General features: G+C 34.8%; 1 protein-coding gene across 1 annotated transcript in view; it reads left to right on the top strand.

Annotated features, from left to right (window-relative positions):
- FBN2 (fibrillin 2) overlaps positions 1-26,682 on the top strand; it is a 222,488-nt gene that overhangs the window by 123,406 nt on the left and 72,400 nt on the right. The window contains exons 13-23 of the mRNA XM_068535802.1: positions 137-262; positions 1,100-1,222; positions 2,884-3,006; positions 8,225-8,377; positions 10,789-10,842; positions 12,443-12,568; positions 14,526-14,651; positions 19,159-19,278; positions 24,980-25,117; positions 25,710-25,760; positions 26,236-26,361. Of these exons, the coding sequence (XP_068391903.1) occupies positions 137-262; positions 1,100-1,222; positions 2,884-3,006; positions 8,225-8,377; positions 10,789-10,842; positions 12,443-12,568; positions 14,526-14,651; positions 19,159-19,278; positions 24,980-25,117; positions 25,710-25,760; positions 26,236-26,361 (1,266 nt within the window). The remainder of the gene's footprint in view (positions 1-136; positions 263-1,099; positions 1,223-2,883; positions 3,007-8,224; positions 8,378-10,788; positions 10,843-12,442; positions 12,569-14,525; positions 14,652-19,158; positions 19,279-24,979; positions 25,118-25,709; positions 25,761-26,235; positions 26,362-26,682) is intronic.

The following is a 26,682-nucleotide window of genomic DNA, read 5'->3' as shown; positions in this document are numbered from 1 at the left end:
TTGCTGAAGAAGCAACATGATCTTGAATATTACATGTAAAAATAAACTAGATATTTAAAATTACATTTATTGTTTTATTGTCTTTATCTATAATTATTTTAAAAGGCTAATATTTGGCTATTGTTAATTTTCCCAGACATTGATGAATGCATCCAGAATGGGGTTCTTTGTAAGAATGGTCGATGTGTGAACACAGATGGAAGTTTCCAGTGCATTTGCAATGCTGGCTTTGAATTAACTACAGATGGAAAAAACTGTGTTGGTATGGAAATTGCCTGCTCCCTTGCAAAACATTTTTTAAAGGATATACATTTTTATTTGGAACCATATATACTATTTTCATGAAAGCTCACACAGCACATATGTGAGAGTTGTTCAGATGACTTAGGTAAAATATAAATACATGTAACATAAGACTATTAAAGTGAAGGGACAGGTTTTTTGGAAATGTCATAACAAGTGAATAATTTACTGCTTCTGGAAATTTTCTGTGTGGCATATGTTTAATTGTAAGTAGCAGTTGTTCTTTGTAATTATTAGCACCTACTGTATTTTGGATGTCGGGGTTATAACACTGACAAAATAGAAAAGGCCCACCTCCAATCTGGGGAAGCATAAAAATGTTTGACATATGTGATAATCAAATCTCTAAATTTTGGTCCTGGCGATGTCTAACAGTGTAGTAAATATCAATACTCCACAGAAATATTCTGTTAGCACAGCAACACGTATTTCACCAACTAACGAAAGTCCAGATCATTTCACTTGCAGTGAGGTTGTCATTGCTTTATTCTCTCATACAATATAAACATCCCCTGAAATCATATTAACTTTTTTGGTAATCAAAATAAAACCCTACTCATGTGGTTTTAATAGAAACTAAGCACAAAGTTTCCTTAATTTTTTTTTCTTTATGTCCCTTACACTAAAGGTCCTTCACGTTTTCTACACTTTTTGCCCTCAGTCAGTTGGCATTCATAAGAAAAAAAATCCATGACCACATGGCTCATTTATGCAGTAGAATATGACTGGTGATTGTAGAAAGAGGGGGAACTGGTTTCCTCAAGGCCAGTGGTGTAAGTCACTTTCTCCTCTGCAGATCATGATGAATGTACAACTACCAACATGTGTTTGAATGGGATGTGCATTAATGAAGATGGCAGCTTCAAGTGCATCTGCAAACCAGGATTTGTCTTGGCTCCAAATGGGCGTTACTGCACTGGTATGTATGGCTTTGAGATAGGAAAGTAACCATGATTGAAACCATCTTTTTTATTTGAATCAATCATGCAAGAATTACTTCAGTTTCTTCATGTGGATTTTGTATTATTCACATCTCTTGCTAATTCAGTACGGCAGGTGTCTGAAGTTTCCTAGAAAAACATACATTGTGGTTTATGGAACACTAATATCTTTACAAAAAGTAATAATGGCATAGGAAGAATTAAGGGAATGACAGATTGGTTCTAGCAAGTCTAGAAAAGACAATATAGAAATAATTTCTCTCTACTCTTTGCCTCAATAAAAAAGAGGAAGAAAAAAATCTTGTGTTCTCAGAACTAGATTTTCCACTGTCATTCATTACTGATTTTGCATTATATCTTTTCCATAAGCTAATCCACGGATCATTTGTTACTATATCATTACCTAAAAATCTTACATTGATTTCGTGAAGAAGTAATTTGAATATTCCTAGCAATTGTTTTGTTTATAAAACCCTTTTGAAGGCCAAGCTCTAGCGATAACTTTAGGAAGCAAAATATATGACTCTTGGAAATAAATAAGACTGTATTATGTTTATACTCACAATTGGAATATAGTAAGATGGAACAAACTTTGCAGTTTTACTTAAAAACAAGTTATTTACAGTTTTCTTCTTTTAGACAAAATTAACTCCATGAATGCTTTCTGCCTTCAATTATACAAACTTATCTGAATACCACATAATACTCATAACCAATCCCTGTAATTTCAGTGAAATTCTGGGGACAGTAGAGAGTGAAAAATCAAGACTGATTCTTGTATTTCTGAATAAAAGTAGTTTCTTGACTATTCAGGAAAGGGGAGTTCAGTATTAAATAGAAATAGTGTAGCTTTGCTGATTGAACTCATGCATGGGATGTCATCTCAAGGTTAGCTGACTTGGATTAATCACAAGATATGAGATGAGCATTCTGTTCCAGTGTGTAGCATGACATTACAGCATGTAACATTTTAGCATTTCTTAAGAAACTTAAGTACACATATAAAGATCACCTAAATCTCACCAGTTCCTGCTTTATTGAACTTTTTATTAAATTTTTTAATTACAAATGCTGTAATCCATAAATTTTGAAATGCTCATGATTTGGCAGCCCCATGTTTGGAAGGCTGTTTCCCTTTGGGGGGAAACCATTTAATGGTGGGTTACAGTTCATAAATTCAAGCAATTGAATTGAAAATTACAAGGGACACCCCAAATTATTTTGTTATTATGAACTAATTGAATTAAAATTAAAACAGCATCTTAGTTAGAATTTTATGTGTGTGTAACTAAAAGTTAAATACAAACACTGACCTTAGTTTTAAGAATTTGTTTCACTTAACTAATTTGAGTTAAATATCATTTAATATTAAGCTGAATTGCCAAATAAATAATGAAAAATGAATTTGTGAGACTCTTCTAAGTGGTAAAATGAGGCAACTTTCACTCAGTCTTTCTGAAAAATATGTTTGAAAGAATTGCATTTGTGTATAGGATTTGTTGTCACATCTGTGTGTTCTTCCACAAATTATAAAATTGAAAACAAAATGTTGATAATGTAGAGTGGTGGCAACAGGTGAACTCTGTAGTAAAGTTAAATTTACCCAGTAATGGCCCGGCTTGTGTTTCCTTCTGGGCAGATATTGATGAGTGCCAGACCCCAGGAATCTGCATGAATGGGCATTGCATCAACAATGAAGGGTCCTTCCGCTGTGACTGTCCCCCAGGCCTGGCTGTGGGTGTGGACGGACGCGTGTGTGTCGGTAAGTGAAACATTCTGTAATGGCCCCACTGACCAAATGATCTTTGAAAAAGGGATAAAGATATATCTATACAACGGAATCATATTCAGCCATAAAAAGGAATGAAGTAGTGATACATACGAAAGCATGGATGAACTTGAAAACATTACGCTAAGTGAAAGAAGCCACACACAAAAGACCACATAGTGTACGACTCCAAATGAAATGTTTGTGAAGGTCAAATCTGTGGAGACAGAGCAGATTAGTGGTTGCTTAGAGCAGAGAGGGTGAGCGTGGTGGGAGAAGGGGGTGATCACCAAAGGCATTTTTGAGGTGGTGAAATGTTCTGAAATCAACTAGGATGATGATTGTCCAACTCTGTGAATATGCTAAAAACTATTGAATTGTACACTTTAAATGGGTGAATTCTTTGTATGTGAATTATATATCAATAAAGTGGTTTAAAAAAAATTAACAAAGACCCCGGCTAGCTCCCTTCAGAAGCCTCTGATGAGATGCAAGTCAGAAATGCTGGAGAAGGAAAAAAAAAAATTGTCCTTTACCAGCATTTTGCATAGTGTTAGCTAACCACATCTCTAAACACAATGGATTTATATTTTATAATTAATAACTAAAAAGACTTGAAATGGATACTGTAGTTCTATCTAAATAAACTCTTGTTTTTTATCCCAACAAAATTTATTTATTTATTTTTGCCATCTGAGTTTTAAAAAATTTTTTTAATTTTATTTTTATACAATTTTAAAGGTTACTTTCCATTTACAGTTATTACAAAATATTGGCTATATTCCCCATGTTGTACAATATATCCTTGAGCCTATCTTATACCCAATAGCTTGTAGCTCCCACTCCTCTACCCCTATATTGCCCGCTCCCCGCCCCACCGGTAACCACTAGTTTGTTCTCTATATCTGTGAGTCTGCTTCTTTTCCCAAACAAAATTTTAAATGTAAATAATTTATACAATAGAACTTTGACATATATCAAAAGCTAGAAATGTTTCTAAATAGTTATTCTTCATCACTGTGTAGCTAATGATAGAAACCTGGGAAGAGTATGAGAGAGAATGTATATTTTATTTGAAACCATTCAGAATTCCTCTTGGATACTTTTGAGTTACCAGGCATCAGCTTTAAAGAGGCAGGCAAAATGAAAATGTCATTGGCATTTCGAAACCCAACCAACGTGTCCTAATGATAGCAAGAGCAGAGTGAGTGTGCTGTAAAAATACATTGAATGCCGTATTCTTTCCAAAGCACTTTCATGAAACTTCTAGGGTGAATTAGCCATTGTGCATCATCTATTTTCAGGTCATATAGTAAAAGGCAGACATACTTACTGGTTTAAAAGTATATTTGAGAGAAATGAAATTCTTTCTCAGACATAGTTGGTTTTACTTTATTCTTACCTATGGGAAACAAAACATTTGGATTCTGAAGGTTAAAAAAAAAAAGAAGCAACAGCAGATGGAAATAATCTGACCACTTAAAGTTTCATCCACTCTATCCAATCTAGGATTTATTTCAGCTTACAAGATTGTCAGCACTTCGTTCAGGGCTATTTCAAATACGGTAACTAGAAGAATGTAGCTCCTTGCTGCTTAGAGAGCTAAAATATTTTCAGTTGCTTTTTTCCTTTATCTAAATGATTTTGCTGAAACCTGTGGTGAGTACAAAACCAGTTTTGGAGGGAGAAATGATTTTTCTTTTAAGCAACCGACATATGAGTAGTTGTTAGGAATTCAGTGTTCAAACACAAATATTCCTTCCCTTGTCCACATACAGAAAAGGCATTAGAAATTTTTGGGAAAGCCTCTCCAGTTTTTCACAATTGTGGTTACTTAAACTTTTTAAAATAAAAACACTATTTGTTCTGTGTGTAAAATTATATATTACTGTTCCCTTAACATGCTAGATATGTTTTCTTCATGTCTTTTGCCTTTTGAAATGCTTTTAGACGCATTGATTGTTGAGGTTAGAAATGAATCATTACTATGAATTACTATTAGAGTTAGCACTTTAATTTTAGATTTTGTTTGTTCATTTTTGTTTCCCTAGGTAGTGAGATGTGGGTTTTTATTTTCAGAAAATTAAACTACTATTGTAACTAATATGTTGAACAAGCATGACTCACAGGCAGGATATGAACAAAAGGCAACTGTATTTTGTTTTTTTCAATCCTTTAAAAATATATTTTTAATTATTCAATGGGAGCAGTTTGTCCAATAAGTAAGGAAGAAAACTCAGGCACCCCCTTACTTTACAATTTTTAGATAGCAAAAATTTATATGACTACTTTAGGTAATGAAAATAATCTGAATTTAGCAATTAGAATGTCCAGCATCATATAATAGTTAATATTCAAACTTGATTTGAAGTTATGACTTCCCTCCCAAGCTCAGACCTTCGTGAGGAAGACATTTCTGACTCCACCAGGCTCAAAGTGCAGGAGGAAATGTGAGAAGGCAGAAGCAGTGACAGTGTCCTAGGGTGGCCTCAAGACTTCTGGGCTTCACACGAGTTTAAAGCCAACTTCTTCCTCGTGGGTGATTTCATGATTATGTCAGGGGCGTTGGCCTGCCCTTCCCGAGATGCAGACACTGCATTTTTCTCCTGGTGGCCACTTCTGGCCAACCTCTTGTCTTTCTGCAGTCCACTTCAGACAGAGATCTAATCGTGTCTCATCACCCCTCCATGTAGTCGTTTTAGGAACCTCTCTTAGTGTGGCCCATGTCTCATCCATAGGACACGCCACCCTTTGCCCTCTGAACCGAGTGAATAGAGGTTCTACAGTGGGAATAGCCAGTCTCCTCTGTGTGCTAGGTGTCCCTGACAGAGTTGGGTACAAAGCTCTTCAAGTTGCTCCCTGCGAAGCTCTCCTCTCTTGACCAGGGGTGAGGATGGAAGCATGCCCAACTTGTAATCTGGCTCTTCCAAAAAAATCCTCCTCAAAAACTCTTCTCTTAATTGCTATTCTCTAAATTGTATGCTCGGTATTGGGAGGGGTTTAAGGACCTGGCAACCAATTTTCCATCTCTACTTCCTTCAGGATGGAGTCTCAAACTTCACCTTGTTATATGATATTTAGCACCATGGGATTTCAGCTTAAATTTCCTTTTTAACATCCTGTTACGTTAGTATTTCAATATCTTCATGAACACTGTTTGACAGTTCTGTCAGGTAAAAGGTTAATTTTTTTCTTTACCCTAGTTCTGCTATTTACTAGCTATGAGGCCTTAGGCAAGATACATTACCTCTCTGTGTGTCCTTTGCTCACTAGTTGTTTTTGAAGATTAAATAAGTTAACATTAGATGTATTTGTGTAAAGCTTGGATGATGTCTGGCACATAAAACATGCCCAATAAGTTAACTATTACAATTATTACTGTTTTGTTAATTCGGAATAGTGGTGTTACATCAAAAATAGTCTTAGAGTTGCTGCTTTAAGCTATAAAGAAAAGTTGATACTAAAGAATGAAAAATATAGTTAGCATCTTGTGTCCATACCTATTTTACCTTTGGTAAAGATAAAGTATAATTACCTGAAAAAAATCCTTTAGCAATTCCAATTTTTAAGGAAGAAAAGACATGGAGAAATTTGATAACATATGGAACAGGTATAGCTTAGGATTAAGTCCAATCACCGACCAAAACATTCTCTTGAGCATGTTCTGATGGTGCTGCTGGTATCGGTGCCTCTAATCCTGTCCACTGGGAACAGTGGCTTGGTTACATTGAAGAGAATAATGTGAACAAATGTTCCAGTGTGGGGTCTTTGAAAAGGAAAAAGTCAACTGTCTTCATTAAAAATAGAAGTGAGTACCATAGGCTTTTTATCAACTTGCTTCTAAAAATTGTTCCTGGCTTATGTTCTCAACATGAAAACAGAAATAACTTTGACCATTCTATGATGCCTTTTGAGATAAGTGGTACCATCCTAAGAACTCACAAAAATCTTATTGAAAATCATGAACTATGTGGTATTTGTGCATATTTGTCATTGTGTTGAGTCCTGTTCTTATGTGTAACTCAGAGCTGACTGCCAAACTAGGCCGTAGCAGAAGCAGAAAGGGACAGCACGTCCCCTTCCCAGGGTTGGTGTGGTAAAATCTTATGACCTTCTTCTATTTGAGCATACACAGATCTCATTGTTTAATGCAGCCACACATCTCATTGTTTTAACGGGAAACATCACCACATCGTAAGACATAGGTGACTCGCTTTGTGTAACAGGCAGATAAAGTTATTTCCAACAAGTTATGAATAATTATAGATATTTATAATAATGGTTATCTCTTTGATGGAATTGCCATATCAATAGACTGCTTAAAAGCTCTACTGCTTCTCTGGCCTGTATGATGGTCTGAGTTTTTTTATAGTTCACCATTTACCATCTCATAAAGTTGTATTATATTTTATGAGAATGTAGAATGAGAGAACTAAGCAGGATACGCTTCTTTGGGGTGTAACAGGACATAGTAGAAAGAGGAAAAGTTTTGGAGGTCACACAAGCCTGAGTCTGAATCCCAGCTCAGACAGTAGATAGTCTACAGCTTTGAGGTACTTGTGTAACCCCTCTGAACCTCAACTTCCTCATCTATAAAAAGTGCATAATGATCACTATCCTATGGAGTTGTTGACCTGCATGTTCAACAAGATAATGTCTGTAAAGCAACAAGCACAATGCCACAGATACAATGCAATGATTAAAACATAGTCACAACAGTAAACTGGGGGTTGAAGAGAAAGGTCACCTAACTCAGAAATTTAAGTAAGAAAGTTCATGACCAAGCAGTATCATCTCAAGGTAGTTTAACTGCACTGCACTTCATTGTTCATAAGAACTTCTAAAATAGAAATAATATTAAATGTAGTCAGTGATTAGAGCTCTAAGTCTTGTTTATAACTGTGAAAATATGCCTGGCTCAATGAAAGGCCCGTGAGGAAAAGTGGGATAATTGATGCTTGTGTAGCACATAAAACTTCTTGGAGAAAAAAAAAAGAATTATTGATAATGCATTTATTCTTTTCCTCTCTCAACAAACATTTGTTGATTTCCTAACTCTGTGAGATGCTAAAGATACAAAGAAAAAGAAAAGTGGCAGATGCCTTCTAGAAACTTCCCATATAGTGACCACTTAAGTTACAAGGAGCCTTCAGTTTTGAAATCTCTTTGTCTCTATCACTGTCTCAAATCATTGTTCTTCTGTCTCCTTTAGATACTCACATGCGCAGTACATGCTATGGTGGAATCAAGAAGGGAGTGTGTGTCCGTCCTTTCCCTGGCGCAGTGACCAAGTCTGAATGCTGCTGTGCCAATCCAGACTATGGTTTTGGAGAGCCCTGCCAGCCATGCCCTGCTAAAAATTCAGGTAGTCACCTTCACCAGTTTCACACCTGATAAAGAATCTAGAAATGTCACATTAGATATTTGGCCAAAGAGTACCTCAGCTCTGAAGTGTTTTGTCTTTATTTTTAATGGAAGAAAAGAAATCCAAACCCGTGTTGATACGTGAAGCATATAATAAAGAGATCTGTCTTGTTTTTACTTACGATCTGTAGGCAGAGAGAACACACGGGGAATTTTATGATTATTTATTTATTTTATGATCCAATTATGACTGTTACAATGGATTCTTTACGTGAATATGTTAGCCTCAGAATCTTCCATCCCTTCTGTCATTCTGAAGATAAATAGCATAAAATTTACGTATCACTTTCAAGGTTATAATAAGTTCATGAGAACCTGGTTTTATTGATTTATTTTTAATCTTTACACAGAATGGTCTTAGGCTGCAGTCTATCAGAAGTTCCAGTCTATCAGGAATCTATCAGTAGTTCCAGAAAGTCATAAATTTATTTCTGAATGTTGTCATAAATTATAGGCACATTAAACAGTTTAATTCTTTGACTATTCTATGACTTGTTCATATTTTTATGAAATCTGTATTGAATAGATGTAATTACAGTAGGGAATCAAATAAACAATCTCTTTTCCTTTAAAGTTGGGAATAGTTGAAAATATAGGTAGGCAAACATATAAATTACAGTTTAGTATGATTGCTGCCTTAAAAGGGACATAAAGAACTGGGAGAGCACAAAGGAAGGAGCAGTTAGTTGCCTGGGGAGGCTGGGAAAGACTGCACAGAGGGGTGGAGGCTTACTTTGGTCTTGAAAAAAGGAATAAGAACTTCCCAGGTAGAAGGTGGAAGAAATGAATTCCAGCAAAGGAAATGGCTTGTAATTCTGTTAAAAATCCTAAATGGACTGTTCAAACCTTAGCAAAATGGTGAGAGTCCCTCTGGAAGAATTACTGAGTATGACATTTTTTAAAAAGAGGAGTTAATGAAGGAAGTCTTCCCCTAAAATGTTAAGTGAATTATGCATATTATGAAAGAAGTGCAAAAATTGATAACAAGACTACGTAAAAAGATCAGTGACTAATAAAATGAGTTGTGAATATAAGTGGAAATATAGGGCACAATAAAGATAGCATTGAGATCAGTGAGAACAAATTAAACTAAGTAATTAATATTGTTGATAAATATTGGAAAAAATATGAAGTTAGCTCCCTACATTAAATGTTACAAAATAATTTTTCTGTAGAAGATACAAACTTTTTTTTGTCTTGTAATGATAAAGGACTCTCAAAACAAACCCCAAAGAATAAAATACACATATAAATTAGAAAAATATTTTATTTAATTTATAAAGAATTTACATTAATCAATAAGGAAAGTTGAAATCCTCTATAGAAAAAAGTACGGTGTACACAGACAGAACTTCACAAAGCAGAAAGGCAAATGGTAGAGTGCCATATAAAAAGATGTCCAATCTGTCTAAAATTAAAAGTTTAAAAAGGTGTCATTTTTGTTTATAAGATTGGTAAAATACAAATGATTGATTTTCCCCAGTGTTGGGGAGGATATACAGAAATGGGTACTCTCTTACATTGGTGCTAGAAGGGTAACCTGGGATATTTAGGGAGAGGGGGACTATCAGAAACCTTAAAAGAGACATAAACTTCGAGCAGTTTTACTTCCAAGAGATTAACCTAGTGATAGAATTGAACTTTGTATTTTTTTATTATAATTGCAGAAATTTGAACAAACCTAATTTCATTAATAAGAGATTGATTGACTGAGTGTGGTAGATCCACATAACTGAGAAAAGATGTTAAATCATCTATTATGAATAGGCTATTACATGAAATGTCTATTGTAGAGTACAGAGGGTCCAAGCCTCCTCGTCACTTACAACCTCTATGACCTGAGCATGTTACTTCCCATCTCTATCCAAGCTCTCTTGGGAGTAAAAGAGGAAAAATAACAGTATCTAGTTTGTGGTATTGGGAGGATTAAATAAATTATTAGATGCAAAATGCTAGAACAATACCAGGCACATCATGTAGTAAATGCTATTTATTACATAAGTGTTTTCTATTATTTTATTATTGAGAGGAGAAAAAAAGCTAAAAAGCAATCTCTGTTGTACAATTTAGATTTTTTTAAAGTTTACATAAGTAGAAAATATTTGTAATGTTTATCAATATATTAATGAAATTCAGGGTGATAATCACAGTTATTTTTATTTACTTTTCTATGCTTACCTGTGATTTTGGAATTCTTAAAATAATTATGTGCTAGAAAATGGTCCTTTTTTTCATTTTAAGTTATTGCAGGTAATTCTTCTTAATGATAGTTTTGGAGTTATGTAAGTGACTTGTGTATGGAACAGATATAGTTTAGAGTTTTTGATTTCTCTATTTGTTTTTATCTTACAGCTGAATTCCACGGTCTTTGTAGTAGTGGAGTAGGTATCACTGTGGATGGAAGAGGTAGCTCTATTCAATTTTCAATCTTATAATAATTATATAGTTTTATAGCTTTATTATTATAATATTATAGATAAGATGTATTTAATATTATAAAAACATATCAGTATAAAGTAATAAAATAAATTATCTCCTAGAACAATGGTTATAAGCTAGATGATATCAGTCAGTATGTAGATGTGCATTTTTCATAGTAGATAAATATTTATCTGTTAAATATGCGTTGTTTAAAATGTCACTAACAAACTACAACCATGATTTTATGGATACCGTCACTTAAGAAGAAGCTAGAGCTTATAAAAAAAAAAAAAAAGAAAAACAAGACAATTTAAAGAAAAATGTTAAATAATGGTGCTGACATGGTTTAAACAAAAACAATCTGTAAGAGATATTTGATATGGATCTTTAAGAGATATTCGAGATATACTGCCCTAAAAATAAATTGACTATTTATGGCTAAGAATACTAAAATGTTTCTGTCCAACCAAAGAAGTACAAGGTTTCATTAAAGTTTTCTTTTTTTTAAATTTAGCACTATGATTAACAAAATTCCAATATAGAACTTGAATATTAAGTACATATGTGTTTATAAAGTTATTTTATATGTTAATAGTGTCCTTTGTTTTTTTAAAATAAAATTGTAGGGTGCTATTAATCTTTAGTTTACATATATATTCGAATACTTTCATGTTTGAGGAGACTTTAGACAAATTATAGATTAATTGACAGTAAATATCACATTTTTTGCAAAGAACATCAGAAACCAGAGTAAAGGAGCAAACTTTTACAATGATGTTTCTCCCAAAAATTAAATTAAAAGACTGACATTTCTGGAGTATTTAAGGCTTCCCAAATTCTAGAACACAGTAGTTAGGATTACAATGTGAGCATAGTTACCAAAATTTTATTTTATGCTGACTCCGTTTTTTTATTCCCTGTCAATATGGCCTCCCCAACAGAGCCAGCTGCCCATTGCAACTAGATGGTTGCTCATACAAGCACATCATTCCTCAAGTCCCATGGCCCACGGGTGACAGAGAGTAGTCATGTTCATGGCTTGTTGTAAAACATTGTGTTCTCAAGCATCCACATTTGAACTGTCCTCTCCATTAATTTCAACTTATCAACAATGAGAAACATTTAATAAGTATCATATTACTTAGTTGACTGTAAAAAATGATAATAAAATAGAAATATTCCAGGCCTTCAGGACCATAAAGTTATACAGACACCCTAATAAATCTTTGCCTTTTAATTAGATGGTTATATAATACCTATCAAGTTGAGTTTTCCTTTGGGTTTTGAGCCAACAGTCTATAAATTTCTTTATTAACTTTATCATAAATGCCAGCCCATTACATGGCTTAATTCTTTGAATTTCTGCCAGTTCCCTTCATTTTTCTTTTGACTTACCAGGAAGTGTCCCATATCTCTCAATTTTATTCTCACTCCTTATTTTCATTTCCCTTCCCTTTCTGAACAGCAGACAAATTGGGGGTTTGCAGGGTTAAACACTACGTATTTTGAGTGATCTTTACTAGACATACATGTGTCAACAGACAGTAAGTGGCTGTGAGCATTAAACTTTGAACATTTAATGCAGATATCAATGAGTGTGCTCTGGATCCTGATATATGTGCCAATGGAATTTGTGAAAATTTACGTGGTAGTTACCGTTGTAATTGCAACAGTGGCTATGAGCCAGATGCCTCCGGAAGAAACTGTATTGGTAAGTTATTTGTTTTATTATACAAGAGCCTTTTGTATCATTTAATCCAATGGATTATAGGAGAAATCAAACTACAAAAAATGAGTAAAACTAGAGATCTTACAGTTTTTCTTGTTTCCTTTTTAGTGCAGAGATATAAAACTATGGGAATCAAACAAATGCTGTTACATAGTAACACAATTTAGTATTTAAATTATTTTATTATTTTTAGTAATTAAATTACTAAATTTTATTATTTTTAGTAATTAAATTATTTTTTCCCAAGTGAATGGACACAGAGTCAGTTATCGGCCTGTTATATCTGCATATGTCTTAATCCTATAATTTTTCACTAGGAAGTGAGATTCAGAAATTAATGAGGCAGTGTGGATAATAATAAGTTAAGAAAATTAAATATTACAGGTTGACTTAGAAAGAAACAGTTGCTGCAACATATCCAAACATGATAACTGAGATGGGTGTTTCCTTTTGTAATTTATAAGGGAATGTTTGAAAAAACTCAAGTATGTAGTTCATATATTCAAGAATTTGTGAAGAATCGAGATTTTCCCGTGGAGCACTTGAGTTCACTTTTATAAAACGAATGTTATTCCATCCATTATTATATATAATAATTTTTACATCTAACCACTGATGACTCTTACATCCAAGTCTTGATGATTATGATTAGAAAGAAATACATTTTTCTATGTTTATGGCTCTGGGTTTTATTACTGATTTATGTTATTATATATCCATTTCACCTTGGGTTGAAGATATACATACAGATGGATATATAAAGCTATATTAAATATCATGTACTTACAACAGATTTTGACATCTGTTGGGAAGGGCACCAGCCAGAGATTGTTGAACATTTATAAAAATATGCAAACCAGCTAGTTTTTATTCCCCAGAAGCAAAGTTGCTTCCAGCATAGTGTCCAAGTACAGTTGAGCACATGAATACCCTACTGAAAACAGGGAGATTCAGTGAGCATTCACACATTGAACACGGTTCATGGCACTACTCAACTCTTTAAAGTAGGTACGTGCATAATTTTGATAAAATTAAAACTAGATTTTAAAAATAAAAATGAAGCCAAATTCCAGTTTTAGTTTGCTGGGGCTGCCCTAACAAAGTACACAAAACGGGGTTGCTTAAAACAACGGAAATTGATTGTTACAGTTTGGGAAGTGAGAAGTCCAAAATCAAGGTGTCAACAGGACTATGCTCTCTCTAATGGCTTTAGGGGAGAATCTTTCCTTTCCTCTTCTAGTCTCTGGTATTTGCTGGCAATCTTTAGCATTCCTAGGCTTTTAGATGTGTCACTCTAGCCACGCATCCATCTTTGCCCTGTGTGTCTTCACATCAGCTTCCCTCTGTATGTGTCTGTCCCTATGTCAAAATTTGCCCTTTTTCATATGGACTCCAGGCATTGGTGTCCATACCTATATTGGAATACAGCCTACCTGAAAGATCTTATTTTAACTTGATTACTCTATAACAATCCTATTTCTAAATAAGGTCACATTCTGAAGTACTGTGGGTTAGGGATTCAAAATATTTTTTGAGAGACCCATTTCAACCCATAGCATGGACTAATGGATAAATTAATTGTGATTCAGCCACTTGATAAAATGTACAATCATGAGGGAGATTATGGTGATGCTTAAAATATAATACCGCTGAGGGACAGTAAGTAAATGAAGAACAAAGTAGTAATGTGCCTTTTCCAAAGCATTACACACCTCCCAGGAACTTCAAAACATCTTAAAAGTAGCCACAAGAATAAGAATGTTCCATATGAGTAAAACCAAATATATTTTGCTTAGGATCAGGAATGTGCTTTGGATACGAAGAGACTGAGTCAAGGTATGGGGTGAGGAAAAAAACAAACAACAAAAATAAAACATTTTGGTCACTGTGCTGTTTGTTTCACTGTGTGTGTCTCCTGTCTTCTAACGGTTGCTTCCAGACATTGATGAGTGCCTGGTAAACAGACTGCTTTGTGACAATGGCCTATGCCGAAACACACCTGGGAGCTACAGCTGCACCTGCCCACCTGGCTATGTGTTCAGGACTGAGACAGAGACGTGTGAAGGTAAGAGCCATCTTCCTTCGTTGTGAACAGTAAGCACCTCAATATGCGTGAACCACAAGTACGTTATGAAGCAATAGAGCAGAAAGAATGTTGTTTGAATATGTTTTAAATTTTATAATCTCTTTCAGCTAATCTGCCAGTTTTAGAAATAGCATGCACCTAACCCAGTTTATAAAACCATCAGTTTTGTCCCATTCAGATGAAATATCAACAAACATTTTGAATTTAATGGGGAAAATAAAATGAAAGGAGCCAATTTGTTTTACTTGCTAATAAAATGTCAGATTTTTGTTTGTTTTTCCCTTTTTAAAACCACTATGACACATTAGCCTGGGGGAACCTGCACTGTAATGGCAAAGTCAGCTCTTTGGCATTTTATTTATGAAATGATTGATAGACCTCAGAGGTTGGCCCAGAAAATATTTGGGGCTTGAGTAAAAATGGTCACCTTAATTAAATTTATAGTCCAAGAAAATTGTCCTTTGCATTTGACAATTTTGAAGTTATAATTTGGGCTTAAAGGTCGTGAATCACTGTTTAAAAACATCTTCCTTTTCTTTTGAGCTCATTTTTCTTCAGTGGAAGTTACATGAATGAGTTAAATGCTTAGGAAAGGCCTCATTTTCAGTAGATACCAGCTGAGCAATGAGTGCCTTCAATTATGTTTTTGTTTCTTGATCAAAGTACTGCGTATTTCAGAATACTCTGTTGTATGACTACTAGTCATTGTTCCTTTTAAGTCTCACTGTGTGGGCCTACAGAAGTGTCCCATGACATTCTCAAATCCAATAACTACTTCCGAATAGTAACTTTTTCAAAAAAAATTTCATCTTTAGTTATTTGGAGTAGCCCTTTTCTATCTGTTAAAGTATTTGTTTCCTAGTGACTTCATAGCCAAGAAAACTGCAATAGTAATATTATGCAAAAAGATGTTAACATTCTCTTCATCTTATTGTTTAACTTCAAAGCATTCTTATGAACAGAAACAAGTTAGGACTCAAACAGGATGCCAGAACACAGACGACTTAGCTGAAGTCAATGAAATGCAATTACAAAGTGCAATTCTCAGTTTGGATTGAATTTGAGGGACCACTGAAAAGCAGTAATTAACCTGAAGAAAGAAAAAAAGGGAAGAAAAAAGAAAACCTCGGAATAAAATGCAGTTTTTCTGAACTTAGTTTTGATAACTGTTGAGTTCCCCTCCTATCCACCACCTGTGGCAGGAGCTGCTCAAAGAAAAGCGCACTTTCCATTCCCAACTAAAGTACTTGAAGATTCATCCTGTCCATAGATAAGCAGAGATGACAGGGGGCACACTTAAGAATTTTGAATATTTTCACATAATATGTGTTTAAATCAGCCTAAGCTTCTTAAATGTATTCAACCAGAGTCTTTATTTTCTAGCACTCACTCCCCTCAACACCTCTTATCCTTCAAAATTGCCATGAGAAACTTTGTAAAAGAAAAAAAATTCTAGCCATGTTTACTCCATGAGTGTTTTGGAGGGTGGGAGAAGGGATTTCAAGAATTGTGTTTCTTTCCGTTTTGTTTTTATTCCCGACTTTCTACACTTCCTTCTCACTGCCCTTTATCAGTTTTATCTATTGTCTCTTGGAAGATAAGCTTCTGTTAAATATCAGGAAGCTCTGAAAGCAAGAATAGCTAAGGATATCATCTTGATTTAACTGGGAAGCTGATTATTATTAGGGCTGGTTTCCCTGTCCATAGTGACAGTACCCTTTGGTGCTATTGTGAGGGAGACACATAACGGGGAACTAAATGGTTGGTGTCTGATTCAGTTTGGTTTGCATACCAAATCATCAATATTTATAGCATATTTCTTCCATTTTAACAAGTAAGATGAAGTTGAAGGGTACTGAGAGGTGAAATACCAAAGGGTAAATAAAAGGGATTCGTCTACTTACGTGAAAAAGTGAAGAGTAGGAGCTGATGGTGTTTGATAGTATGACATTGGATGATTACATAAATATTAAGGCATATTAATACCAAATCAGGCAACAGTGATGGTTAGAAAACATGGTCTTTGCTTATTTTGTCCAAAGGATAATTGTTCCTGATAAACCTGAGCCTTTTCTTTAATACGAAATATGTTTTATTACCTGTTGTTTATAAGAAAGAAGTTCATATTATGTAAATAAAAGAGAAATGATAGAGAAATATTTTGGTTCTAGCCTTATGACATTTGTGGAAATAAAAATGATTTGTTGTGAGAAATCCAACCAAATAACTGTTATTTCTACACTTTCTTCCCACTATTAAGTTATTTGCATTTTATTAAGTGTTTTGCAAAAAAGAAATAGACCTGCGGGCCACGGATATCTTTTTCCCTTGGGTGTCCTCCTTATTTCCAGTCTTGCATTCACACAATAAATTTGTCTGCCTGAAGCAGTTCTCTGCATGCTATTCTTTCTAAACTAATTTCCAAAGACTAGGCAGGGAATTATCAGCCAATTCATTGCCGATTCTAGCTTTCTCTCTATATATTTGCTATATTCACTAATTTTGCTTGTCATTCATGTTTTCAACAGGCTATTTTAAATATGTAATAAATAGCAGTGATCAAGTTTCTCTGATATTTCAAACTGAAGTTACTAAAATTTATCTTACTTTTTTTGTTTGAGCTCTGAGAGTCTGTGAAAGTTAAAATTTTTATAGCAAGCACTGTGGTTTAGATTGTGTTTCCAGTGACATAACTAGTTAAATGTAAACCAGATGTGCTTTGAAGTTTATTTCCAGGAATGTACAGTGAACTGTTTCAGTTCCTGGTTCCATGACATTTATAACATAAAAACATTGTATTTAAAGAAAAATTAAACAGTTTATATTTGTAGCTGTCATGGCATGTGTTTATAGTTTTTGAGTTCATAATTGCTTAATATAAAATAGGGATTTTGAAAGTATATGATACTGACATTTTTCTTTTGGGGAGCTTCTTACAAATAAAATTAGTAGGTAATATATCATCTGTCTTCAGATTAGGTATCTGCTGCTTTTTTGGCTGATTTCTTTTTTATATTGTGTTTTTATTGAAGGAATTTTAGTACTCTGGAATAGATGTTTTCATTCCAAATCTGTGCTATATTTATAAAACCTGCTCTTGTATTTTTCTTTTAAGAGGCTTTCTTCTACAAATGACCTGAAAGAAAGATGCATTTATATTTCTTCACACAATTTCTACTTGAAGAATTCATTTAATACCTGGGTACTTCTTTAGTAGTTTTGAAATAGCAAAGAAGGAACATAACTGTTTTCCACATGGATTTTTAAATTTGCATTTCAAGTCCACAGACTTGAAAATCAGTGAGCCCTGCCTTTTCAGAACCAGTTTAGTTTATATTTGACTTGAGATGTTCAAGAGTAAACATTACAATCTTCTAGATATTTATTTGCATGTTTTCCTTGGTATATATAGTATTCATGTTTAATTCAAAGAGGTGTTTAGAAAAAAATAAGTATTATGGTGAACTCGGAAACTGTAGTGTTCAACAAAAAAAATCTTGAGGTACGTTGACCTGTTTCAGATAGTTAATCAAATACAGAAAGAAATCCATGTCTCTCTTTCTTAAATTGAGTGGTTTAATTTATATTGAAGGTCAGTCTTTGATTTTGTTTCTAAACACTTCAGCTAAATCTTGTATTTATTTTTAATTAACTCATGTTAAACTATTTAACTTTATTGGCTTGACATTTTGTTTAGTCACCACTTGAGAACATAGGCATACTCTAATTCTGACTGTCATACTTCTGACCGTCAACAGGAATTGTTTAGATTATGGTATATGATTTGATTTAGGACTCAGATCAAATTAATGATGGTAAAGGTCTATTTAAAACAATTAAAAGATTTTTTTCTCTTTTTAGTTTTAGCACAATCAGTTGTGCTTTAAAAATGTCTCACACCAAACATGGAAATGTGAACGGGAAGGTGGATAAGGGCTAGAGGAGAATGCTGTACCCAGTATTAAAGTTTCATCCTTTATTTCCTGATTCGTATCCAGAAATTTGGAATTAAAGCCAGCATTGTGATATGTTGTCTCTACTACAGGCTTTTTAAATTCTTCCAAAACCTCTCGGAGCCACAAATGACAGAAACAGTCACTTTTGTGCACAGCGCACATTGCGCCCAGGAATATGTTGCTTTCCATGGAATCAGAATTCAAATTTCCCACAGGAAAATTACATCTCATTGTAGGAGAAAATGAATCCCATTTATGTAAAGTTGTAGTGAAACAGTGAAGATTTAGATGCTAAACCCTTTCAAAATAGGCTGATTCCTGTAGTCCTACTGAGTCCCCAGCCGTGCACATGTGTATTCACACTGTAAAATGCACTTCTCCATTCCCCATTCACTTTATGCCTCATAGAACCATATTAAAATTACAAGAGCCAAGTTTACCAGACATTCTGGCATAGCGTGGCTTGTTGGAATAATATTTTCCAGAAACACATGGCAGCTCTAACAGAATCTTTTCCTTCTGGATTGTAGATATAAATGAATGTGAAAGCAGCCCATGTGTCAATGGGGCCTGCAGGAACAACCTTGGATCTTTCAATTGTGAATGTTCTCCTGGCAGCAAACTCAGCTCTACAGGATTGATCTGTATTGGTAAGATTCATACGTGGTGCTGATGTTTCAGTTTCACTACAAAGATAAGCAGAGACCTCAGGACTTCTGTGGATAAAAACAGAACACGATCACAGGAAGCTAATAATTAGGAGTTACTTCAGTTGTTTTCTCTTGTTATCAAGATAGGAGTACAACATAATAGCATAAACTGGACAGGCTCTTAAATTTTGTTAGATTCTGGGAAACGTTCCTTTCTTATAAGTATATATATCATGCTATACGTTATAAGCATTTCCATACCACACACATATTTATATTCATTCCCCAGGAATGCCTTAGGCATCAATACAATCAAATCCTTACTACATACTTTTTATAAACAACCTTCAATGGTAAACAGAAATGTGATCGCATTTGGACTCGGTTAACAAGACGAGAATTTGAAGAGTTTAAACTTTAAACAAATAGAAAGAATTTATTGTTTTTTTTCATTTCTCCCATCAATCATAAATTTATGAGCTCCAAGGAAGAGAAGATAACTGTTTTCTTGCTTTGGGAAATCTCTAAGAGAGAAAGATTCCAAAACTTCCAAGACATCTTTCAATGTATCTCAAAACATATAAGGTCAGTTTTTGATAAAGACGATAGGAGATATATAAAATGAAATAGTCTGATCTATCACTATAAGCAACCGTTCAGCATATTGTAAGGAAAAAAACGACCCCAGTCATTCTTTCCTGCTTCCAGTGTCTATGGCTACACTGGCTAGGTATACATACTTCATATTATTACCTAGTATCCACCTTTAAAGGGAACTAAATATATATTTCCAAGTAGTTAGGGAGATGTTTCAGTTTTACATAGTGCCAACTAAATTGGCTGGTTTTGTTTGTTATCTATTCAGTATCAATGTTCAACTTAGTATTTTCCAAAGACCATAATAGTATTTTCAGTATTATGTCTGATGCTAGCAATATTTAGCTGGATGCTTAGGGTACCTGTTTGTCACGGGAGGAGAACTGACCAAGTCCAAAGTTTCAATGAAAACCTTCCCTTTGGAAATGCCAACTCTTCATCTCCCAGTGAGGTACAGCTGGTGAAATTTGAGCCTTGCTCAGCTCTCCATACTAGGAAGTAGACTGCCATCTGCCTAGGGCATTACTTTTTTTCTCACAGAATTCCTGGTTCGGGGGGAGGACATGTGGGTTGGATCTGGTAAGGCAGAAATATTTTTGCTAAGCCACAGTTTCCAACTGAGATAGACTCGTTTTATTATGCAAAGGAAATGAACTCAGCATTAGTCAATTACTGTCTCAGAAAACTAACTCTGTATGCCACTTGGGCATCAAAGATATCTTAGTTTTTGCTTTGTCATAAACATGTCTGTGATTTTGGCCTTTACCCTTATAGTTATTAATGAAAAGGAACAAAGACTTTTTATTTCCAAGTCATTATGTTGGACACCTAAACACCACCATATTTTTCTCAGCCAATGTGTTACGTGTTTTCATTCATTGTGATCAAATTTGAATATCCCAGCCTAAAGCTGCTCAGAAAGAAATTTACTTAATATTTTTAAATTTTAGACATCATTTTTTCCTCTTTTTTTATTAAAAACAGAATTCTAGTTTTAAAAAGGGAGTTAATAGTAAAATATACTTAGGAAATATTATAAATGTACATTTTAATAGGACTGTCAAACGGCTTTAATCAGTAATTAGCCTGCAAGCTGTTCTTGGTAGGGGCCAAATCTCTAAATTTAGAACTGGATAAAAATTCCCTGATGTAAATTAAAAATTTAAAATTGTCAGAATGTACATGAATTAGTTAGATACAAAGAATATTTAGGGATTTAGAAGATATTATGCAAACTTCCTAAGTATAAACCAATCTTGAACTGTTCTATAAACTGCTTGAAGAGACTGCTGTATGCTGGTTGAAATGATTAAATATAATAGAACAATAAATTTGGTTAATCTTTCCTCCCTTACACTGCTCACATCTGATAGCTCTGCATAATCTAGTCCAATTTCCCTCATCTTTGGCTTGGATCTGCGTTCTGTCCTTAAATTACGTGGACACGACAGGGGCAATGCTCCTCGTCTTAGCCTATTAGCAGTGTTTAGCACAGTTCATCACTCATCCCTTCTCAAGAAGTTTTTCATTTATGGCCTCCTCTTTTTTTCCTTTCACTTTTCTGGCCCGTTTTCTCAGTTTCCTTTGTTAAATCTTTCCTATTCTCCTGTTTTCCAATTTGAAATGTCTCACAGGTCAGTCCTTGGACCTCTTTGCTTCTCTGTCTTACACTCATGCTTAGATGGCCTCTACATTGACTCACATTTCTCTCTCCATCCTTAATCTGTCTGCTAATTTCAGACTGGTATTTCTAATTATCTGCGCAGTGTCTCCATTTGGGTGTCTAGTTGACATTTCAGACTTAGCATATCTAAAACCAAATTTCTATCTTTCAGCTTAAATCTGTGTCTCCTAGAATCATTTCTGTCTTGTCAAATGGTAACTCCATTCTTATAATTGCCAGCCTCTAAAATCCTGGAGTCATCCTTGATGCTTTTCTCTCAAACTGCACATTTAATCCATCAGTAAATCCTATTGATTGTACTTAAAGTTTATCCATATTTCAACCACTTCTCACCACCAAGATCAACAACCCCCAATCCAAGCCACCATTATTTTTCTTCTTGATTTTTACTGTAGCCTCTAGCTTATCTACTTTCCCTGCCTTATTTTTTTCAGAGATCTTAACCAACCTCTGACTATATAAGTACATCTATATTGTGACTCTGTGTGTGTGTGTATGTGTGTGTGTGTGTGTGTGTGTGTGTGTGTGTGTGTGTAGGTATATAGGTACACACACAAGAAAAAACAATCAGGAGATAGAGATGGATTGTATATGTGTGTGTGTGTATGGATTTGGGGACTTTTTAGTGTTGATACAATACCAGCCTACAGAAGCAGAGTAAAGCCTCTGAAATCATACAATGCAGGTTTGAATCTTGATGCTGACACTCTCCTAACTGGGTGACCTTACTTGGGTAAATTAGTTGACCCCTGTGCCTCAGTTTTCTCATCTGCAAGTTGTCCATACCTTATAGGGTTGTTTTAATGGGTAAATAAACTAATACATGGAAAGCCTTTAACAGTGCTTGTTGCTACCTCAATAAATATTAGCAAATATTATTACAATATATCTTACTTAAAATGACTACAGCCAAGGTGATAATCAGTAATTAACCCAGTCCTTAAAAGACCATTTAAATACACAGTAGCCTTACACAAGCATCTCTGTTTCCTCTGTGCTATGGAATGTACAGGTTTAAGCCTATAAAAAACCTGTAATTTGAGACCTGATACAAATGCATATGAGCAAATCTTTTTCATTTGCACACAGTTTTTATCCAAACTGAATCTCAAAACAGAAAAAAGTAAACAGACCGCCTATTTCTTCCCCACATCCTTGCCCCATAACTTTTTGTATTCAGTCAAGGACAGAATTGTTTGTTTTTTTTTATCCTCTGTCCCAGAGGGCTTGGGTTGTAGGTAATGTCCTCTTACCCACTACCTTGTTCCATAGGGAATCAGAGTACAACGTCTCCCTTCATGGGCCTGCCAGTTTCATTGCAATTCCCTTTCTGTGTTTCTGGTTGTATTTTCTTTTTATTGTTGATTTTAGCAGTATAACTTTATTTGCCCTTATTATTAGATGAGTTTTAAAGTAAATACTGTAGTTTACATTTAGGTCTATGATGCATTTTGAGTTAATTTTTGTGAAGGGTGTAATGTCTATGTTCATATTAATTTATTACGACCTTAGGTTTGGTAATGACTTGGATACAACACCAAGAGCATGAGTCATGAAAGAAGTAATTAATAAATCAGGCTTCATTAAAACTAAAAACTTCTGCTCTGCAAAAGATATGGTCAAGAGAAGGAGAAGCCAAGCCACAAACTGGGAGAAAATATTTGCAAAAGACATATCCGATAAAAAGACTGTTATCTGAAATATAAAGAGCTATTAAAACTCAACAATAAGAAAACAACCTAATTAGAAAATAAGCTAAAGATCTTAAGAGATACTTCACCAAAGAAGATATACAGATGGTGAATAAGCATATGAAAAAATGCTCACATAATATTTCATTAGGGAAATGCAAGTTAAAATAATGAGACACCACTACACACCTACTAGAATGGTGAAAATCCAAAACACTGAGAACGCCAAATGCTGCCAAGGATGTAGAACAACAATAACTTATTCATTGTTGGAGGGAATGCAAAATGGTACAGCCACATTGGAGACAGTTTGGATGTTTCTTATAAAACCAAACATACTCTTACCATACACCCCAGCAATTGCACTCATTAGTATTTATTCAAATGACCTGAAATTTATGTCCACGCAAAAACCTGTACACGATATTTATAGCAGTATAGAGTCGTTGACTGTAAAAAATGTACCACTCTGATGTGGGATATTGATAGTGGGGAAGGCTGCGTGTGTGAGGGGGCACGGAGTATATGGGAACTCTGTACTTTACGCTCAATTTTGCTGTGAACCTAAAACTGCTCTAAAAATTAAAGTCTATTTTAAAAAATGAAAAAGAAAATAAATACTGTAGGAATAGGCTTTTTCTTTATTGTTTTCCAAGACTGTGACCACACTATGCTATTAAGCTTTGTTAAATTGTTTTACACATCACCTGCAGAGGGATCACCTCAGGAGCTTGTCAAATGCAGACTCCTGGGCCACACACCTGGAAACTTATGAGTCTGCGTTTTCACAAGAAGCTTGGTAATGTTATGCACAGTAAACTGAGAGCCACAGTACTGCAAGGAAAACTTCACATATGATTTATTTTACCCAATTAATATTTGCCATGTCAACTTTGGATTCCTTTTCTCTGCTTCAAAATTGGTTTTTTTTAATGGGCATTTAAGGAAGAACTTAAATCTGATGTAGAAACATAGTCTAAAAAGTTAGGAGTAGTTGCCTCTGGATGGTTGGATTACAGGTGATTTTTATATTTTCTCTGCTATTTCTTCAAGTAGTTTATCATAAACATGTGTTAACGTTTTGAACTAGAGATAAGGCTATACATATGTATCATAGAAAGATGCCTGAAAGAAAATACATCACATTTAGCCCTGGTGTGTCTTAATGGTGGTTTTATAAATGATGTTTATTTTTTTATCTTTAAGATTTCTTTTTTTCAAATTATTCATCGAATAATTATCTTTGGTTGGAGAAATACTGGCTTCTCTCCAACAGAACGGAAACTGTGTGTGGTTTATTTGGTGGGGAATTAGGAGAGAAGGAGATTACTTGGAGAATGTTATTTGATAAAATCTTAAATATCAAAGTATCTTTCATAAAGAATAAGTCTTATGAATATTTTTCATACAAGTAACGATCTTATAGGAGTAACGCCCTGTATTTGCAAATCCCAGTATGAAATCGTGGGTAGTAGCAGCTGCTCCTAGAATACCCATAGATATAATTGTATTAATTATCATATCGTGTGAAATATATACAGTACCATATTTAATTTTCATGTATGTAATATGCTGTATTTAAATGCATGTACGTGTAAATGTGTCTATAAAAAAGTTTTTTTAATAATGGTTTTTTTTTAATACTATTGAATAATGCCTTTGGTGTATAGAACTGAGTTCTATTTTCTTCAGAGATGAGAGCTCCCCACTATTTCCTATTCCTTTTCAGACAGCCTGAAAGGGACGTGTTGGCTCAACATCCAGGACAACCGCTGTGAGGTGAACATCAACGGAGCCACTCTGAAATCCGAATGCTGCGCCACCCTCGGGGCCGCCTGGGGGAGCCCCTGTGAGCGGTGTGAACTAGGTAGGAGCCTGGCCAGCGGGCTTCTGGGCTTCTCATCGGAAAGCTTCTTCCTCAATAGGCATCTCTTTCTCTGTATATTTCCATCATGAAGAAGACCATAAGATCATTATCCTCCCCAACATGTTGTCTTTTCTGGTAAAATGTATTCACTTCTTGAAATATGTATTTGGTTTATCCTTTTACTATAAGCAGACCTTCTGAATAGTTTGGATAAGGAAGGGAATCAACTAGAATTTAGCTACTGGGTGACTATCAGTATCCTCCAATATTCTTATTTGCATGTGTCCCGGTAGAGCATGATGTCTCTTTTCTCTAAATCTTTTGTTTACTTGTGATTTGGTTGACAGTGTGAAAGCAAAAGGAAATTGTAGGAAAAATTATGAGAATCTCAATATGGGTCAACACCGATGGAGTTACCACACCATGTCATGTGCTCCACTGAATTGAACAGAGGGCAGCTGGAGTCCTTTGCCTCTAAAGCCCAGATTGTGGTTTTTATTTAGTTCAATTTAGATTCCATTATACTGTTTCTTGAGCTTAAGACAGTTGTGTTTTTTGTAATGAAGTAAAAATGTGTCCTTTGTTCTCACAGATACAGCTTGCCCAAGAGGGTTTGCCAGGATTAAAGGTGTTACTTGTGAAGGTGGGTGCGTTCTTGAAAGACATTGTAAGTCTTTAGAGCAGTATTTAAAAGTAACATTCACTCTCACACTTTGGAGATATTTATCACTTTCAAAAACCTTGGAATTTCAATGAAAATACTAGATGTAGTCAACAAATGTTTTAGAATAATATTCTTAGGAAACAGCTTAGAATTTCCCATTTCTCCTCTTGATGCCGTTGGGTGAATTTTTGTGAGGACATCACTAGCCTTTAAGGCACAGAACAGCTGGCAAAGGTGTATGTCTGGGATGTGTTTTATGGACGGGCAAGGCTGTGGTAGTTTTCACAGCTGGTACCCAGGAAACCCGGTGGCTTCGTTGTGGAATATTTCTGCTTAACTCAAGTAATGATCCACATTGTATTGCAGAATGAATATGCTATACAGGAAGTAAGACTACACCTGCTTTTTCTACTTGTAACATCTTTCTCTCTCTGCTTGCTTCATTTCCCTGCAGACGTTAATGAGTGTGAGGTGTTTCCTGGCGTTTGCCCAAATGGACGCTGTGTCAACAGCAAAGGATCTTTTCATTGTGAGTGCCCTGAAGGCCTTACGTTGGATGGAACTGGCCGCGTGTGTTTGGGTAAGTCCATGCTCTCTTGTGTTTTATGCATGAAACCAGGCGTGAATTTTCTTATTTTTTTGGATAATGGCCTGACCAAAACTCTTTGGTCTATAGCTGGAAAACTTGCTTTAAGTGCGATATTTGGGGGAAACTCACCAGAGGATATTTTTAAAGTGAATGAATTTAAATGAAATGGTTTCTGTATAATACAGAAAGTTAGTACTACTCACAAATTTATCTCAAAAATGCATCTTCCCCAACTGAAACTCTGTACCTATTAAACACTAACATCCCATTTATCCCTCTCCCAGCCTCTGGCATCCCTGCTTCTACTTTCTG

The sequence above is a fragment of the Eschrichtius robustus genome, chromosome 2, assembly GCF_028021215.1.
Source record: "Eschrichtius robustus isolate mEscRob2 chromosome 2, mEscRob2.pri, whole genome shotgun sequence".
In the NCBI taxonomy this organism is placed as follows: domain Eukaryota; kingdom Metazoa; phylum Chordata; class Mammalia; order Artiodactyla; family Eschrichtiidae; genus Eschrichtius; species Eschrichtius robustus.
Note: the sequence above shows the minus strand (reverse complement) of the source record. Positions and strands in the feature narration are given on the sequence as shown.